We start from the raw sequence: 17,174 nt of genomic DNA, 5'->3' as shown, positions 1-17,174 counted from the left end.
GGGAGGGAGGGGAGGGTGGGTGATGGGTATTGAGGAGGGCACCTTTGGGGATGAGCACTGGGTGTTGTATGGAAACCAATTTGACAATAAATTTCATATTAAAAAATAAATAAACTTTCCTGCTTGTACTGCTCATCTGCTGTGTTGTGTCTGTCCTTGAATCCTTTCTCATGGCGAGACCAAGAGCCCCTGGCAGCGACAGCTTTTGGACGGGCTGGGTCAAGGCTTCAGGGCCTGAGGTCTCCCTAGTCCACCCCGCAACAGGAGGGGGTCTTAGGAATGGGGTGGAATGAAATGGTTTGCTCCCCTGGGTCTTGAAGCCCGATCTCTCTCTAGGGGGGACAACTCAAGGGCTCCCCTGTAGGTACGAGCTGGTCTGGTATCTGCAACAGGTCAGCAAGCCAGGGGAAGGCAAAGGCAGATGTCCAGGGTGGCCCTGTTGAGGGGCTTGGGGGCTGTGGACATCTAGTCCCTAAAACATAAAATTAGCTCACGCCTTTCTCCTGCTGAAAAATTGCCTGTTGCTTCCTATTACCAACTCCTAATCATCCCCCGCAGGGCTCTGTGCTTCTCAGACATCATCTTGTATCACTTCTACCCTAATTCCCTGCGCTCCAGTTGTGCTGACGTTTTTTCTGCTCCTGAAACACATCAAACTTACTCCCACCTCAGGGCCTTTGCACTGCCTGCTACTTTTGACTGGCATGCTCTTCCCTGGATCCACACATGGCTTAGGTCACTTAGGTCTTGGTTAAAACTCCACTCCCTCAATGAGGCATTTCTGAACCACTCAATCCAATGTGGCCCTTCCTCTGTAGCATCCATTTTGCTTCTCAGCAAAATTCTTCTGATTGAAGGATCCTGTGTGTTTCTTCTCCTCTTCCCCCGCTGGAATGTACCTCATGTGAACTGAGTTCTTATCTGTCTTGTTTATTCTGTAGCCTCAGTGCCTAGAACAGTGCTTGGCACCTGCTAGGTGTTCAATAGGCACATGTGAAGTGACTGAAAGTTCCGTTTTCAGTCTCGTCTGCCACCTCAAAGCCTTTTGAAAAGCCTTGTTAGAAGTTTCGACCGTGGGGCTGTGAGGGCGCTTGAGGCGAGGTGGTAGAGGGAAAAGTAGCTTTGACTGAAGGCAGCTGGTCTCTGCTGGGGTGGCGAATGCCATCCAGGCTGCACCTGCATGTGAGAGGATCCCCACAGAATCGCTGCTGAGCAGGTCGGGTCTCCGACTGTTGTGACGTGGGCCTCTGTAGTCGTTTTTGGCACTGCCGCAGACTGGGGGGCTCAAACACCAGAAATGTGTTGTCTCACAGACTGGAAGTTCAAGATCAGGATGTTGGAAGGGTGGCTTCCTTCTGAGGGCTGTAGGGGAGAATCTGTTCTAGGCCTGTCTCTGCTCGCTGTCAATCTGAGGTGTCCCTTGGGCTTGTAGAAGAATCACCCCAATCTCTGTCGTGTATCTTCACCTGGTGCTCTCTCTGGGTATGTGTCTGCCTCTGTGTCCAAATTTCCCCTTTTTATAAGGACACGGTCATATTGGATTCGGGTTGGCCCCAACGACCTCATTTAATCTGGTCATCAGCAAATGCCTTATTTCCCAACAAGGTCACATATATACAGGTACTGAGGGGTAAGACTTCGACATCTTTCTGGGGACACAGTTCAACGCATAACAGCATTCAAGAGAGGCTTGGGGCATTCAAAGCAGCAGTCTCTGCTTAGCAGAATGCCCTGGAGGCCAAGTTTGGCGTCCTGAGGGATGTGCTCAGAGAGGACGCCTCTCCTGTGGACAGAAAAGAGTCCCAGGATGTCCCCCATGAGGGCAACTGAAACCAGAGCCACCAAGGGCCGGGGCATCCTGGAGCTGGCTGCTCTCTAACCACTGGCCTAGTGTGTTTCCATCACGGCTCTTTCCTTTTGGGGAGCAGTTCTAAGACCCAGGCAACTATCGTGCTCCCCGTGCAGGAAACAAATCTCTGCTTTAATTGCTTGTGCAATTAGTGCGCTACTAGTGCCGGAGACGTCACCTGGAAAAGCACTTTGGCTAATTTGAATTTAAGCGGAGCTCCGAAATGACTGAGGGCCCTGCCGCGAGGGTCTGGGCACCCTCTCCGCATGCATTCCGCAGGCAGCCCCGGGGCCGGGAGAGCTTGAGCGGAAGCTGCTGGCCTGTCCCCACCCCCACGCGCCCCTCACCCCCAGAGCGGAGGGGAAGCAGGCCGCGGTTGCAGGCGAGGAGGCAGCCTCCTAACAGCTGCGAATCCGCCGGGCGACCGGAAACAGAGCTGAAACTCGGGGAGCTCCGAGGAGGCAGAATGTAATTGTCTCGATTGGAATTTTCCTGGGCCACCAGCCAATCCTGCTTCCATCTTGTCGACCTAAGCATCAAGAATTTGCCTTTCATCATGCTGCTTGAGAGCGCCCTTCTCCTTTTCTGCCTCTTCAGACTCCTTATCTGAGCAAAGCACAAGGAAACCACTTTTCAAACAAAAAACGGTCTTGAAATTCAGAATGGAAGGCAGGCCTCGCGGCCCCCAGGAGATCCCGCCACCAGAGCAGGGCAGCAGGCAGGTGGGAGGGGTGGGAGAGGGGGGCTGACCTTGAATTCATCAGGAAGGGACATGGAGTAAGGTCATGCCGAGCCCTGATCAGTGTGGATTAAGTGAAGAAGAAGAAGAGAGAAATGGGCAGAATTTAGTTCCTTTTTTTAGGTGTATATTCAGTCCCTGGGGATCCCAAGATGTGTTCAGTAGAACTTCGGACCGGGGATCCCGTGGGTGGGGTGGAGTCTGGTACAGGAGCTGGGAGAAAGCCTCTCTCTTGGAATCAAACCCTGCCTTCTGTATGTCCTCAATGTCCACACTTGCTGCCTGTTAGCAGGGAGGCTTTGCCCTCTCCCAGGGTGTCCCTCTGTGCAGACGGAGCCCCATTATAAGACTCCAGCCTCCCTCTTGCCTAGGCTGGGGAAGGTGGACTTTGTAGCAGGACCTGGGCACTGCCCTTCTGCTCCCCTCTCTCATGGGAACCCGCTGCCCCCAGGGATCAGGCTTGTTCCTCCATGCTGTACGCAAATCCTAAACTGAGTAGTCCTCCCAACTTCTGCCACATGGGGGCACTTGCCCAGGGCCGCAGGGACCATCACCTTGCGAGCCCATCTATAGCTCTAACACTAAATTGCAGGCTCCAGTCTAGGGGATATTTTGGCTTCCATCTGTCGTATCCTTTGCTTTATTTATCAACTGATTTTAAACACCGCTAAAGGATACTGGTGCTGTTTATTGAACCACCCCGAAGCCCCTCGGCTGGCTTATCCCATCCCATAACAGCCCTTAGGCCACAACCCAGGTAGAATGCTCGAAGTAGCCATTCTTCTTCTGCTTTACCCCGCTGGGAGATGCTGGCTCTCAGATCTTACAGATGTTAGCAGTTTCCTTTGATCCCTGGACGACTTGGAGTTGGCAGAGACATTCTTTGATGTGTGACCTCTCCAGGGCAGAGATGCCAAGATTGAATCCGGGTCAGAGGGAGACTCACTATCTGATCCCAGCCCCTGTTGACCCAGTGAGAGAGCTGGGAAGGCCGTCTTCGGATGATGCCTGTCCCATTTGTCCCCAAGCTGGCCAGCCTGACGGGCTCCAAGAGAGTCCAGGAGCAGGTCACCGTGAGGTCCGGCCTTTGCGGACTGTGGGTGAAGCTCTTTCAGAGTCCTGATGGCCATGGGAAGGGGGGTGGTCATCACCGCGAGGCAGGTGGGCCTCCTCCCGCCTGCTGTGTGTGGGAGCAGGCCTCCTGTTGCCTTCTTGCTAGTGCTCGCGAAGGGCAGGATGGGTCCCAGAGCCTCAGGAGGAAGGTCTACTGCTGTCCACACAAGGTGGGCTTCGCACAGCTCTGTGGGGTGCCAACGTGCTGTGTAGTTAGTATGAATTTATAGAATTATCACAGTGCCAGCAAATAGCAGCAGAGGACCTCGAAGGAGGGCACCTTTCCTAAACTCGCAAAATTGCCATTTGGGCCAGCGGTCTGGATGTGTAAGTCCTTTCAAGACAAACTTTTCATTCTACAAAGGAGATACCTGAGAGCCGTGGAGAAGAGTCTTCGATCAGGTCATGGATCTGGCTGGTGGCCGAGGCAGGACAAGCACCCAGTTCTCCTGAGCACCGGTGCACTGTGTCCCTCTGTGCTGTCACATAACTTCGCCGAGCCCCCCCCCTCCCCCCCCCCCCACCTTGCTCCCTTCTTGCAGTTTCTGTGATAACATGGTGCCCGGGCAATGTCACCTCACACCCTCAGTACCCTTCTTGCCGCGACGACGGCACCAGCCAGGTCAACTCCCTCTCCCTCCCTGCGCGCACCCCCCCAAAGCCTACCTGTTGTGAACTGGGTGGTCGTGGACTGGCTCTCGTTGGTCCCACGGACGGCACTGACCCACACCTCATAGCGGGAGCCGGGTCGCAGGGCCTGCACTGAGTATTGGCTCAGTGGGGGCTGGAGCCGGAAAGTGGTCTTCCCGCCTTCCCCGCCCACCAAGCCATACTTCAAGAGGATGAAGTCGACTTTGGCTCGAGGTGGGGTCCACTCCACGAAGGCCACGGTGTCCGAGACATCTCGAACCAGGATCTGTGTTGGCCCATCAATGACTGAATGAAAAGGATCAAGTAGAAACAAGAGTTTGAGAAGTGGGTGTTTGAAATCAGCTCTCTCCTTTCCTCCTTCTGTTAACTTGATCAAAGAGAGGATGAGTGTTATTATCCCAATTTATAGATGGGGAAAATGGGACACAGTAAGATGAAATGGTTTTTTCCTGAGGACACATAGAGGCAACAGGGGAAGTGACATTGGAAGTCAGTTCCCCTGAATCTTGCTCTCACCAGGCTACGGCTTTTCCGTGCTGTCACTTCCTCATTTGGGCAGGGGAAGGGTACCTATTGCTTGAGGCCAGCACAGCTTCCTTCTGGAGGTAATGGGACAGAGAGCTGAGAACTGTGCTTCTGGTATGTTTTTCTGCCCTTCTCTTTCTTTGAGCCCTGAGGAAAGATCTACCAAAACATCAGCCCCATCTAAACATCTGAGACTTCCAACTCAGTTGCCAAAGGGGGTATCATGAATATCCAAAAGATATGCTTGCTCAGCCACACCTAGAACTCAGTCAATCCAGTTGCTAAGTCCATACCACAACCCAACAGACATTTGTATGTGTGGATGTAAAACATGCCTTCTGGGGAAACTTGCTTCTCTGGGAAAAAAAAAAAAAAAAAAAAAAGAACTCACTTTAGGAATAGTATCTTGTAGGCTATTTTTTCCCACCTGTTCTTGCATATTCCTGAGCTAGGAGGGCACCTCACACACGGGAAGTCCCTCAAGGTTATTTAGCAGCGTATGTCCCTCCTGAGCCCTGGCCTCTGGCACTGAGCAGCGGAGGGGAACATCACTGTGGGGTAGTGTGAACTAGAAAAGCTGGCTGGTTTCCTAGGGTGCCCACTGTCCATGGTTCCAGCACCCACTTGGGGTCCTCTTCATATTGAATTAGTGGTGGGGTAGAGAAAAGGGAGAGAATGTAGAATGGAAATAGAAAAAGAAAGAGCTTAGTGAGGACAATAGAGAATGGTGTTCTCAACTCCTCATGGTAGTTCCGCAAGGCCAATGTGTCCTTCTTGAATTACTCATTATCTTCTCAAAGAGTAGTCCCAGCTTCCATGTTTGCTTTTATAATATGACTACACCTCTCTGGCTGGAGTTGATTAATATTAATATTAGTATTAATGTTCTTCAAGGATTTGGAATTGGAACCAGAGACTCAGGTTCTCTGGTTAGCTGCTTTGGGACCATGGAGAGCCAGGGCTGGTATGGCCATTGTCTACCATATTCACACATCAATGTGTGAGTGATTTAGAGAGGGAGACAAAAAAGGTGGGGAGGGGGTTAGAGAAGGAAGAGGGTGATTTATAATAAACACATATTTAGGGGGCATATTGTCACTTCCTAACACAAAGCTCCAAAAACCTTTGGAATTTCCTAAGTGATGAGAGTGATAATGTCTTTTGTTATGTTAATGAGGCGAGGAAGGGGCTGCCTGCCTGAGTAGTAAGCCATATGACCTCTGGTCTACAACTGTTTCTGCCTGTGTAATGAAGCCTTCATAAAAACCCAAAGGGACTAGGTTCAGAGAGCTTCAGGTTGGGGAACCAGAACCACATGGTTCCACGTGCACCATGCTGGGCCCCAAATTTTTCAGGTCCTTGCCCTGTGTATCTCTTCATCTGGTGTTGATTAGTGTCCTTTAATATCCTCTGTAGTAAACAAGTAATCCAGCAAATGGATTTCCTGAGTTCTGTGAGCAGCTCTAGCAAATTAATCAAATCCGAGGAGGGGGTGGTGGGAGCCTGATTGATAGCTAGTTGGTCAGAAACAAAGGTAACAACCTGGACTTGAAGCAATTGGCATCTGAAGTAGAAGGCAGTCTTGTGGAACTGAGCCCTGGACCTATGGAATTTGCTGTTGTCTCCGGGTAGATAGTGTCAGAATTGTGTTGAATTGTAGGATGGCCATCTGGTGTCTCAGAGAATTTCTTTGTGTGGGGACCTCTATCTTCAACACACACACACACACACACACACACGCTGGAATTGGTGCAGAATTTTAGGAACAAATATACATAGAGAAGCAGAAATGAGTGACTGTGTGGAGCTTCTAGAAAGACAGAGAGAGTAACCTGAATCTGACTTTCCATTTTCTGGTTCTCGTTTTTTTATGACACCCAGATGCATTCTGGTCCTAGGGTTTTAGAAGATACTCTTTGTCCTTCCAGTAAATATTCTTTTTTGCTTTAGATAGTATAAGAAAGTTTTTCTTTCTTGTTCCCAGAGAGTCTTGACTAGGACTGTTTTTTTTTAAACCAGTCCACACTGGACCACCTCCCACTGTCTCCAAAATGGAGCGTCTCCCTCAGGATGGACTCAGTCTGACTCTGGGCTTCTCAATCAGGACATTTCCCTGGTCACTCCACCCTCTTTCTGGGTCTAGCCCAGTCCTGTTCTCTATTAACCAGCTTAGGATTTTTGGCTTAGCATCCACCAAAATGAAAATCACCCGGCCATTTTGTACCACCTGGCTTGGAGTTCAAATGAAGTTCTGTTTTTCATATTTGGGGTAATAATGATTTAACAGAACACATCCAGATGTTTTCAGCATGCTGAACTTAATGGTTTCAGGTAACTTGGACCCTTTAAATTTAATTTAATAGTGAAATGGGAGAAATGGTCTTCTAGCTGCTGTATAAGCATACATAAAGCCTGAAACCTGAAACATAGATACTCAGGAAATGGATGTTGAGTAAAAGGAATGAGTGAATATTCTCTGTGTCCATGTGAAAGAAGGGGAAGCATTTCAAAGAGCTGGAGCTTCTTGAGAAAAAAGAAAAGAAGATGTCACAGAGACTCCGATGACCATGTAAGGCTTTGGTCCTCCAACTCTTTAAATCTCCAAGACCCTAATCGGAGTGGATTGTCCATATTAGTGTATGATCTGCAGCACAAATCTGGCTCTAGCTGCAGGAGGTCTTATAATTTGCATTCCCCAGAGGGCCTGCCTGGAAGAGAAGCCAGTCTGAGTGTCTATGAGGACTCAGAACTTCACAGGAGGGGGTTGGTGTAGGTCAGACCTTAGCAGAAGGAAATAATTAAATAATCGTTTCCTGAAAACAGCAGACAGGGTTTGGAGACAGTCATCTCTTCTGTAGCCACTCTTGGATTCTGCCCTTCTGTTGGCCACTTAGTAGTGGTGTCTCGATTCCAGTCAAGTTGGTATCAACTTGCTTTCAATTAAGTCCTAATTTCTGAACAAACACATGTTCTACTCAAAAAGTAAACTGGAATAAATATTTTTCTTTCCATTTCCTCATGACTTGGTACACAATGCCAAGCTATTAACTAGGACATTTTTCTTAATTGAAAAAAAAAATCTGCCTAACGTTACCACAGATTTTTAAATCTGGAATTTGAATCTTAGGGAACTTCCAAGCCAAAAAAAATGGCAAATTTTGCAAAAATGTGGTTTGAGTAGAAGACTGAGGCAGGGTTAGACTATCTTCCCCAAGTGTGGAGGAACAACTTTCTACAGCTGTAATGCTCTTCTCTGCCCTCTTCTGAACCATCTTCTTTGTCTAGGCTTTTGTTTTCCACTAATGATTGCTTCATATCAGTTCACAGGAATGACTGGGGGACCTGAAACTTTCCATCCCAGAGGAAGAGCACATGTCATGAAATGTCAGGTTCCAGCATCACCTTTGGGATAGAGTTGTGGAAAATCTCTAGTCACTGGCGTCTGAAGAAATTTCTACAGAGTACTTTTAGGTTTTGTGGCTATGGAGTAGTTTCTTCTAAAACATGTTTGCAGTAGAACAGTAGTTTTAAAGGCTTTGTTGGGGAAATAATACTCTTTTCTCTTAAATAACAAAATCTTAAATGACTCTACAAAAATACAAAACACGTGGCGCTGCCTTGGTTGGAGGGTGTGTTGGGCCTGGGTGTGGGTGTGATCAGAGGCTCAAATCTCCCCTTCGTCCTTGCCCTGAGCCACTGCCATGGAGCCCCAGTGCTCTAATGGAACATAATCTAATGCCACAATAGTTTAAAACCAATGTTTTCTAGACTGAGCATAAGCCTCAGCACCTGATGCTATTTAGTTTGGATCTAATTAGCAAAGTATGAATCACCAGTCCATAAACATGGTCTCATTACATGGTGTTGTGGTTCCTCTTTCTGGCCAACTTGGCCTTTGTCCTAAACTCATGACTGGCTTTCTTAGGTGTCAGTGTGGGTTTATGAAAAATAAAGCTGTACCAATATTCCCCTATCTCAGTTTCTGTTAACTAAAAGGGGAAAATGCTTAACTTTTGAGTCTCAGCTCCCCCATCAATAAAATGAGAACCAAAAATGATACCAGATGCTATTTGTAACTTTTGAGAAGTTCTTGGGAAGGGCACATGCATATGCATCATATTTGTTAATTTACAGTATTAAAGTTGGCCTTCCTTTGTTAGCTAAGAAAACAAGAAGGCAAAATATGGCACAGGTACTGAATCAAATCTAGAGACAATGATCTTGCATAAGATTAACTGTGGGGATGAAATAATAATCAACTTAAGTCATCACCTTAAACAGTGACCCAACCCACGCTTCCTGGTTTCGGATGATTTGTTTCTGCCTGCTCTCACTCCTAAACGTGTTCTCTGAGTACATGTATATACACTGGGTATTGAACACTCACCTGCCATCAACAAAGTGCTAATCACTTTGTGTGCTTTTTCTGATTTAATTCTCACATCAACTCAAAGAAGGAGGTATTGTTGTTCATCATTAGAAAATGATGGGAAGTTTGGGAAGGGTTGGATGACTTTCTCCAGATCTCACCATAGATAGGAGTGAGTTAGTTCTTGCTGGTTCCAAAGCTCAAGATACTAGGGGGTGGCAAACGAGGCCTCTTTAAGATCAGAAGAAATACACTGGAAATCTTAACAGAAAATTTCCCCCATAGAATACGCTCCCAGATTTCTGTGCTTGCAAGGATTGGCAGTAGGGAAGATGTTCAGCTAAGTATCTGGTAGGGTAGCTCTATCTCCAGGTACCCAAATCATCTTCAGCTCTGGGAGAAAACCTGGCACCCTCTGTCTCTCTACTTCTTGGGCGATCTGCAGTCCTTTCTCCAGAGTGACCTAATGGATAGGCATAGGAAGAAGGTTTGGAGGCACTCACCGGTAGAGACGCTGGCCGAGGTAGGGGGGCTCCGGGCTTGCTCTTTCAGAGCCACCACATTGACAATGTATTCCTCCCCCGGCTTTAGTCCTGTCTGATTGAAGGATGTTACATCACTGGGGAGCTGTGCAATCACCCCTCCTTCATTATTCTGGAGGGTGGGAGGAAGGGAGAAGCAGAAAAAGCAGAAGAGAAAATCACCGGGAGAGAAAAGTGTGAAATATTGATGGTAAATTGTGAATTAAAACTGGGGCCCACATCTATTCTTGATGCTGACAGCTGAATATCTGGGGCCAGGAAAAAGTCCCGGTAGACTCAGTAAGAATCCTATCACTCTATGAGATTTGGCAAACGGAGAATCCATTTTCAAGAACATTTCTTTGGCCTTTCCTTAGTCTATTGAGTTTGCCAGTACAAATTGGTCATAAGGTGATGTTGATTTACTCTTGCCAAAGATTCAATGTTTGATGGTTACGGCTAACATCCATCAGATTTTTTGGCATTATTATGAGCATGCCCTTGGCTCTTGAGAAGAGTATACTTGTGTCTGTATGCGTGTCTGTGAACATCTTCACGTATACACAACATTTTTCACACTGAGACATTTTCAGTTATTGAATGAGCTGAACTATCATTTTGCTCTATCTGCAGTTTCTCATGGTGTTACACTGGATGCAAATCTGTCAATCTCTAGTTTTCCCTTCACCCAGATGAGTTAGGAGTCAGTGATACAACCAGCTATGAAGTACAAAGAAGAGAAAAAGAGAGCATGGAACAAAGAGTAACACAAAGAAGAGAGGAAAGAGACAAGTTGGTGGATGAGGAAATGAGAAAGATGAACCTGATGATGTTGGGTCCAGGATCATCTACCTATCTGTTGGTGTCTGTTATTATGCATTTTCTATGTGTGTCCCTGGAAATGGACGGGACAAGAAGACTCTTTGTGTCACTTCCTTTCTTCCCTATTCTTTGGACTTTGTTTATGTCCCCCTGGAGTGCCCTATATGTAATTTATAGCCATACCCATAAATCAATATGACACATGCCCCTCCGCCCCTTCCCCACCCCTCCTCCCTCAGCCAGTGGCGGGCAACCTGCGGATCACACAGTTATTCTCTGTGGCCATGTGTTTGATCTTGGCATGCCCTGGCCAAGGTCTTATTTAGAATTTTACGTATTAGATATTAAACAGGCAAACTAGCACAGGTTTGTTTTTTTTTTCCGGCCTCAGATCAGGGTGATAGGATTCTCTCTGCCCTGTTATACACCCAGCTGCCTACCATACATACTTTAGTGGCCATGTTAATGCAGATAAGACATATAAGAAGGTATTTGTACAGAATGCCTGTTCAGATATATTTAGCTTGCTGTGACACAACTACATCCATCTAGAAGGAAAGTCCTGATTTAGTGGACAGAACCTTGCGATAGGAAGTGGAGACCTGGGTTCTTATTTTAAGCCTGCCACCAACCAGCTATCTAATGTTCTTTAAGTTTGCTGAGTTTTAATCTCTATAAACAAACTAGAGGTAGGGGCGCCTGGGTGGCTCAGTCAGTTAAGCATCGGACTGTAGCTCAGGTCATAATCTCCCGGTTCATGGGTTCAAGCCCTGTGTCTGGCTCTGTGCTGACAGCTCAGGTCTGGATGAAGGCTCAGACTTTGTGACTCTGTGAACTTGAGGCCTTTTGTAGCTCCGGCAGTCCATTCCTCGAAGAATTTTGAAGTAAAATGATGGTGAGATCTCTGGCTTGTTAGCCAAATACGTGTCATCTGTCATTGAGTCTGATGAATGACTGAAAAAATGCTATTTGATATTGAAAGATGAAGATGGGGATAAGGCACCTGAGTGAACATTATGCTCCCACGAGTGCTACAGTTAGGGAGGGTATCAGTCGGGTCAACAAATTCTGGAAAATCGGAACTAGGCAGGCACCTCTGGCAATTTGGAGAAGTTCGTTCTAGATGAACAGAATAAAATACTTACTTCAAAGAATAGGAAGGAATCAGGATACCTTTTTAACTCAAAAACTAATAGCATAATTTGGTTAAGGGAAAAATCTTCTCAGTTAATATGTTACAAAAGGTGTTTTGGGGTTACGCCTCTGACCTTCAGAGACTGAGGCCACACAAGCTGACTTTTGGTGCATCTTCTGCATGGAATGAAGCTATGTGACGGGTTCGGTCTGGCTTTCCCTGTGTCCTAAAGAGAAGCCCCACAGTTTTGAAGCTTTGGTTTCAGACTCACTAAAATCATAGCTTGCCAAACCCTAGAGCTGAGCAGAGAGCTGGGGCCTGGTGGCTGCTTCCCACATCCTGTCTTCCAAGGCCAGGCTGGTAGGCTCAGGGCCACTCTTGCTAGTCAGTCCCCACCATGCTTTTGTGAGCCCAGACACCACAAAGGTCCCTTTGTATCCTTAGTGGCATGGAAAGAGGTATTGGGCAGTGTCCTCCTTGAAGCCCCGGATTCCAAGTTGAGGGTACGAATACTCCACATAAGGCTGGTTAGCAGTGTGGCAGATGGGCGTTACCTTTGGAATGAAGCTGATCTCCCATCCATCGAAGGAGAATGAGAAGGGCTCCCATTGCACCTCTACAGTGGTCTCCGTGATCGTCTTGAAGTGTAGCCCTTGAGGGGTAGAGAGATCTGGAACACAGCAATGTGGGTGACCATGTCTTGGCTGTCCCTGGCAGGGACAGAGAGCATCACCTGGGGCTTTGCCTGGGTACGATCCCTCCACACCACGGGTCTGCTGGGCAATCTCAATCTTACAACAAGCACCGTGGGTCCCACGTGCAGGACTGGCCTGCTCTGTCGTGGCCCTGGTGCCGCTCTGTATTGGTGAATGAATACTTGAGTGAGCTTAACAAACATCATCTAATAACTACTTTTTAAATGCTTTCTATTGCATAATAGGTGACAAAAGACACCCTTTCCTTTCCTTACTAATGTGGCAAACCTTGGTATTTAATATGATGCCTTTCTCAGAGAATTTGAACACTACCTTTGGAGGCTCTAAGGATTCCTGAGAGGCAATAAAATGTCCCCATTTCACACCCGGGAAGAGAGGTACAGAGACGGTTGGCTAAAGATGTGGAGCAAGCCAACTTCAGAATAAAGACTAGAACGCTTTTCTTGGTCATCTGACGGGCAGTCTGAGTATTCTGCTTAGCCCACATCACCAAGTCTCGGATGGTCTAAGAGTTCCATTTCACATACACAAGGAAAGCAGAGGCACACACATAGGACAATGGCGGACACTGGGAATTTGGCTCTCATTCCACTGTCTCCCTCTTTTCTCTGGTTCTCCTTCATTATTTGTCCCTTAGCTCCCTCAGTCACCTTTGCCTCACTTATCTTGTTTTTAATTCCTTTTTTAATCGCCCCTTATCTGACCCCCATCCGCACACACACACACGCACATGCACACACGCACGGGCATGCATAGGTTCCGTGAGGTGGAGCTATGCCTGTCCTAATGGAGTTCCAATTACCAGCCCTGAAATACGGCAGCATGACTTTTCTCAGTTCTCCAGGGAGCCTGCTCCCATTTTAGCTTTGCCTCTCGTGGGATATTCCATTGGAAAACTGACAGATTCTCATCCCTCTTGTTTGGAAGCTTCCTCGGTGCTTCTGGGTTGAAAGGCAGGTCTGATTCTGAACCCACTCGAAGGCACGTCAGGTGAGTTTACATGATTTTGTCCTTGTCACCTGGGAGCTTGCCTGAGGGGATGCCCTGAATTGACATAATAAACGCCGTGGGGGATGGAAACCTCATCACGGTGTGTGCACGTGGACCGGAGAGGAGACGCCTGGGAGTCGGGCCAGCCACTTGCTGTGGTGACTCATCCCGGAGCAAGGTGGGAAAGGCGGCAGATGGTGACCTGCCTCTCTGCACAATCATTGCAGATATTTAAAACTGGTTCTCAGGCACCAGAGGAATTTAAAAAAAAAAAAAAGGTCAAATATAAACAGAGATAATTATAGGCATATTTACAGAGTCGGCATTCATAGGGGGAATCCAGTATTCTAACAAGATCTCTGTCACCTGCAAAGCAAGGGGATGGGACGATTTCTTGCATTCTTTCCTCTCTGCCTGTCCCTGTCCTTCAGAGTGTGATTCAAGTCCGTGAAACCTTCAAGACCTTCTCTTTTTTCTTTGACCTCTCCTTTCTCTGAACTTCCATGGCATTTATTATCCAAATACCATCTTGTCCTTTGGGACCTACATAAAATAGACTGAGATCTCTTATCCCTTATTTGGTGATAGGTCCCATTTACTGACCCAGGGGCTTCTGTTTCATGGTTACTATCTTGTTCCAGTTTCCTGCTACCTCTAAAATCTCTGTGCAACGTAGTAAAAAGCATTTGGTCTTTGTCCCTGATTCTTGGCACACAGCTCCTAAAACTTTTGGAATCTCCAGAGCGATAAGAATATCTTTTGTATGATTGTGAGATAGTTAGATAGCTGGTTTCCAGAAAAGCCATGTCACGATTTAAAAGATCAGAACCTTCAACCCATCTTCCAAGCTCCAGGGAACAGGGGGAGATGCGCTGGAGACTGAGTTAATTACCAATGGCCCGTGATCGATTCAATCTTGCCTACATAATGAAACCTCCACAAAAATCTCTAAATATCAGGGTTGGGAGAGTTTCCAGGTCAGCGAACATGCTGAGGTGCTGGGAGGGCGAGGTGGCCAAGAAGCCACATGGAAGCCCCCCCCACCACCACCCCCCCCGACCCCTTGCCCTATGCATCTCTTCATTTGCTTGTTCCTGAGTTGTATCCTTTATAATAAAGCAGTGCTGGTAAGTCAAGCACTTTCCCGAGTTCTGTGAATTTCTAAGGAGTTGTCCAACCCAAGGAAGGGTTGCGGGAAACTGTTGTGGGCCAATCAGAAGTGCCGGGAAAAACTTTGGACCAGTGACTGGCACCTGACCGGGCGGTTCTGTGAGATACAGATCCCTAACCTGTGGGATCTGACGCTAACTCCAGGTAGATGACGTCAGAATTGAATGGAATTGGAAGTCACCCAGCTGGTGTCTGAGAGTTGAAGAAGCAGTATTGGAAAAGATGATTTAAGAAATCAGAGGTGTCTAAAGAAAAAAAAATAACAGTGCCTTTGTTTCTCCTCCTCCTCCTCCTCCTCCTCCTCCTCCTCCTTCTCCTCTTTGATGTAGCCAATGTTAATACTTGGTATGCAAGCTTTTAAAATTTTTCTATGCTTAAATAAAATACGTGTAAAACACAGATATGCACCTATAGGAATTTCTCCCTGTTCTGGAGAAAAAAGAAAAGCTCTTGCTTATGGAGAACAGTTTAGCTGGCCTCTGCCTCTGTCTCCACCTCTCTTTCTCTCCACTGAATCTTTCTAAACTATGCTCTGGAGCTTTACCTTTTATAATCAAGACGGACTCTATTTTGCTAAACAAAAGACCATGAAGAAATTATGCCACTTCTCTCTGAGGAGAAGTGGGTGTTGTCAGTGTGGTTTTAAATAAGATTTTTTTCCCCACTCTGCTATACACTTACCATCTGTAACATACCATTTAGCACTTGCTTATTATACGTCCTATTTCATATCTCCTCGTTTTGAATCCCTAACTAGATTCAAAGTCTGCATAAGTCTCGTACTTTCTTTGACTTCTAATCAGACTCAAGCTTATAACAAGTCAGAACTCAATAATTGGTTTTTGTCCTTTTGGTTCTATAATTGATGGGAGCTGCCTGCATTTGGAAATTCTCTTAATCGGAAGTGCCTTTTTAATGATTTACCCTTTACTAAGTGGATCACGTTGTTGGAAGCCCTTTTCCTCAAGAGCAATGATTATTGCAGGCATCCCCGAAGAATTTAGAAAAGACACTGCTATCATGAATGCCCATGATCTCATGTAGGAAAAAAGAAAAATGAAGTAGGATGGGGAAATGTTACGTACGGGTGGCCACCTTGGCAGTGATGGGAAGGCTGAGGATGTTGCTAATGACAGCGTAGACGCTGATGTTGTAGGTGAGACCTGGCTCCAGCTCCGTGATGGTGACACCACTCCAATCTCCAGGTACCCGCTGCTGGAGCTGGAGGCCCCCCAGGGCCGTCGGCTGGTAAGAGATCACATATTCCGTCACTGCCATCGGCCCGTCCCATTCCAGCTCAATGGACCTGTCGCTGATACCAGCCACTCGCAAGTCCTCTGGAGGGGCAACTACCGGGAGGCAATACACAGATAGCATGAGCTCAGAGGACTGCCTTCCCCATCCTGGACTCAACTCTCTTCCTCACATCTCACCCCACATGCCTGTCTGTATGTTCTACTCCCCTCGCTGGCCTTGAGTGATTTGTAACTCCCTTTTGTTGTCTTTTCTGTGCTCAGTATTTCTATCTCCACGGGGCCCTGAGTGAGTGGTATGCTGGAGCCTGCTCTCGCTGGCTTGCAAAAGTTGAATGTCAGATTTTCAGGAGTTTTTCAAGACAGCTGTTACACAGAGCCATCGTTAAAGATTAAACTTTATAAATTTACAATTAAGTAAACTGTATTAAAGACAAGGTAGTAAATACTCAAAACTCGTCCCTTTCAAGTTATTCCACTAAGTTTTACTCTTATCTACGTCCTTGAGGTGGTTTACATGTGTTGTCCCTCTCTGGTGGAGATACTGTATAATTGCATTCTACTGCAAAACTGTTCCCGACCCCATGTTTAGTGATGTATGTCATGTTGGTGTTTTGAAATTGGCCGTGGAAGGAGTATTTCCACCATGGACACTGGCAAATGCTACAAAGCAAGGTTTTTAATTTTTTCCCTTAGAGAGTTAGTTGTTACATATTTAACAGCACACAGCTGGCCAACGTTTCTGGTAGTGTAATAAGTGTATGTCACCAGATTACCCTGGGAACCAATATTTGATTTGGCAAGTGGGAATAAAGGCTTATGCCTGGTTATCTTACAAAATATAAGAAGCCAAAACAGTAAGTTCTGGGTGCCATGGACCTATGAAGGCCTTCAAATGCTTTATCGTATTATTTTCCCTTTTAAAAAGAGACTGTTTAAGATTTGAAAGAAATGTAACTTGTGTTAAACTAATTTTTATTAGCCTTGATCTTGGGGATGATGATAAAGAGGCATTCTTGAGGGCTTTGCTTTTTCTCTCTTGTTCCACTTCTCAAATGTTACTCAAAGTATCACCCAAGAATAAACCTCACTGAAATAGTCTTTCATGTATGGTTCCCTTAGGAAGTGAAGACGCACCACTAGTGTGAGTATTAAATAATTGAACCTTTGAGCCCAACTGGGGGGTGTGCCTGTCATGGGAACTGCCCAGAGATTAAATTTAAAAAAATTGGAAATATATTTAAATCATTGTAATTAACTCATAAATTTACATGTAGTGAAGACTGTAGTTAGCTTATGAGTTGCCGTTGGCTTTGAGCCT

General features: G+C 46.6%; 1 protein-coding gene across 2 annotated transcripts in view; it reads right to left on the bottom strand.

Annotated features, from left to right (window-relative positions):
- TNR (tenascin R) overlaps positions 1-17,174 on the bottom strand; it is a 409,362-nt gene that overhangs the window by 58,787 nt on the left and 333,401 nt on the right. Inside the window, exons 5-8 of one of the 2 annotated variants that reach the window (XM_025920987.2) lie at positions 15,686-15,949; positions 12,279-12,394; positions 9,750-9,900; positions 4,368-4,637 (exon numbers count right to left, since the gene is read on the bottom strand). In XM_025920987.2, coding sequence (XP_025776772.1) covers positions 4,368-4,637; positions 9,750-9,900; positions 12,279-12,394; positions 15,686-15,949 — 801 coding nt within the window. The remainder of the gene's footprint in view (positions 1-4,367; positions 4,638-9,749; positions 9,901-12,278; positions 12,395-15,685; positions 15,950-17,174) is intronic. The other variant, XM_025920988.2, reaches the window with a different exon arrangement.

Source organism: Puma concolor, chromosome E4 (assembly GCF_028749965.1).
Source record: "Puma concolor isolate L17-30 chromosome E4, mPumCon1.1.hap2, whole genome shotgun sequence".
Taxonomy (NCBI): Eukaryota; Metazoa; Chordata; class Mammalia; order Carnivora; family Felidae; genus Puma; species Puma concolor.
The sequence above is the reverse complement of the archived record's forward strand: the minus strand, read 5'-3'. Positions and strand labels throughout refer to the sequence as shown.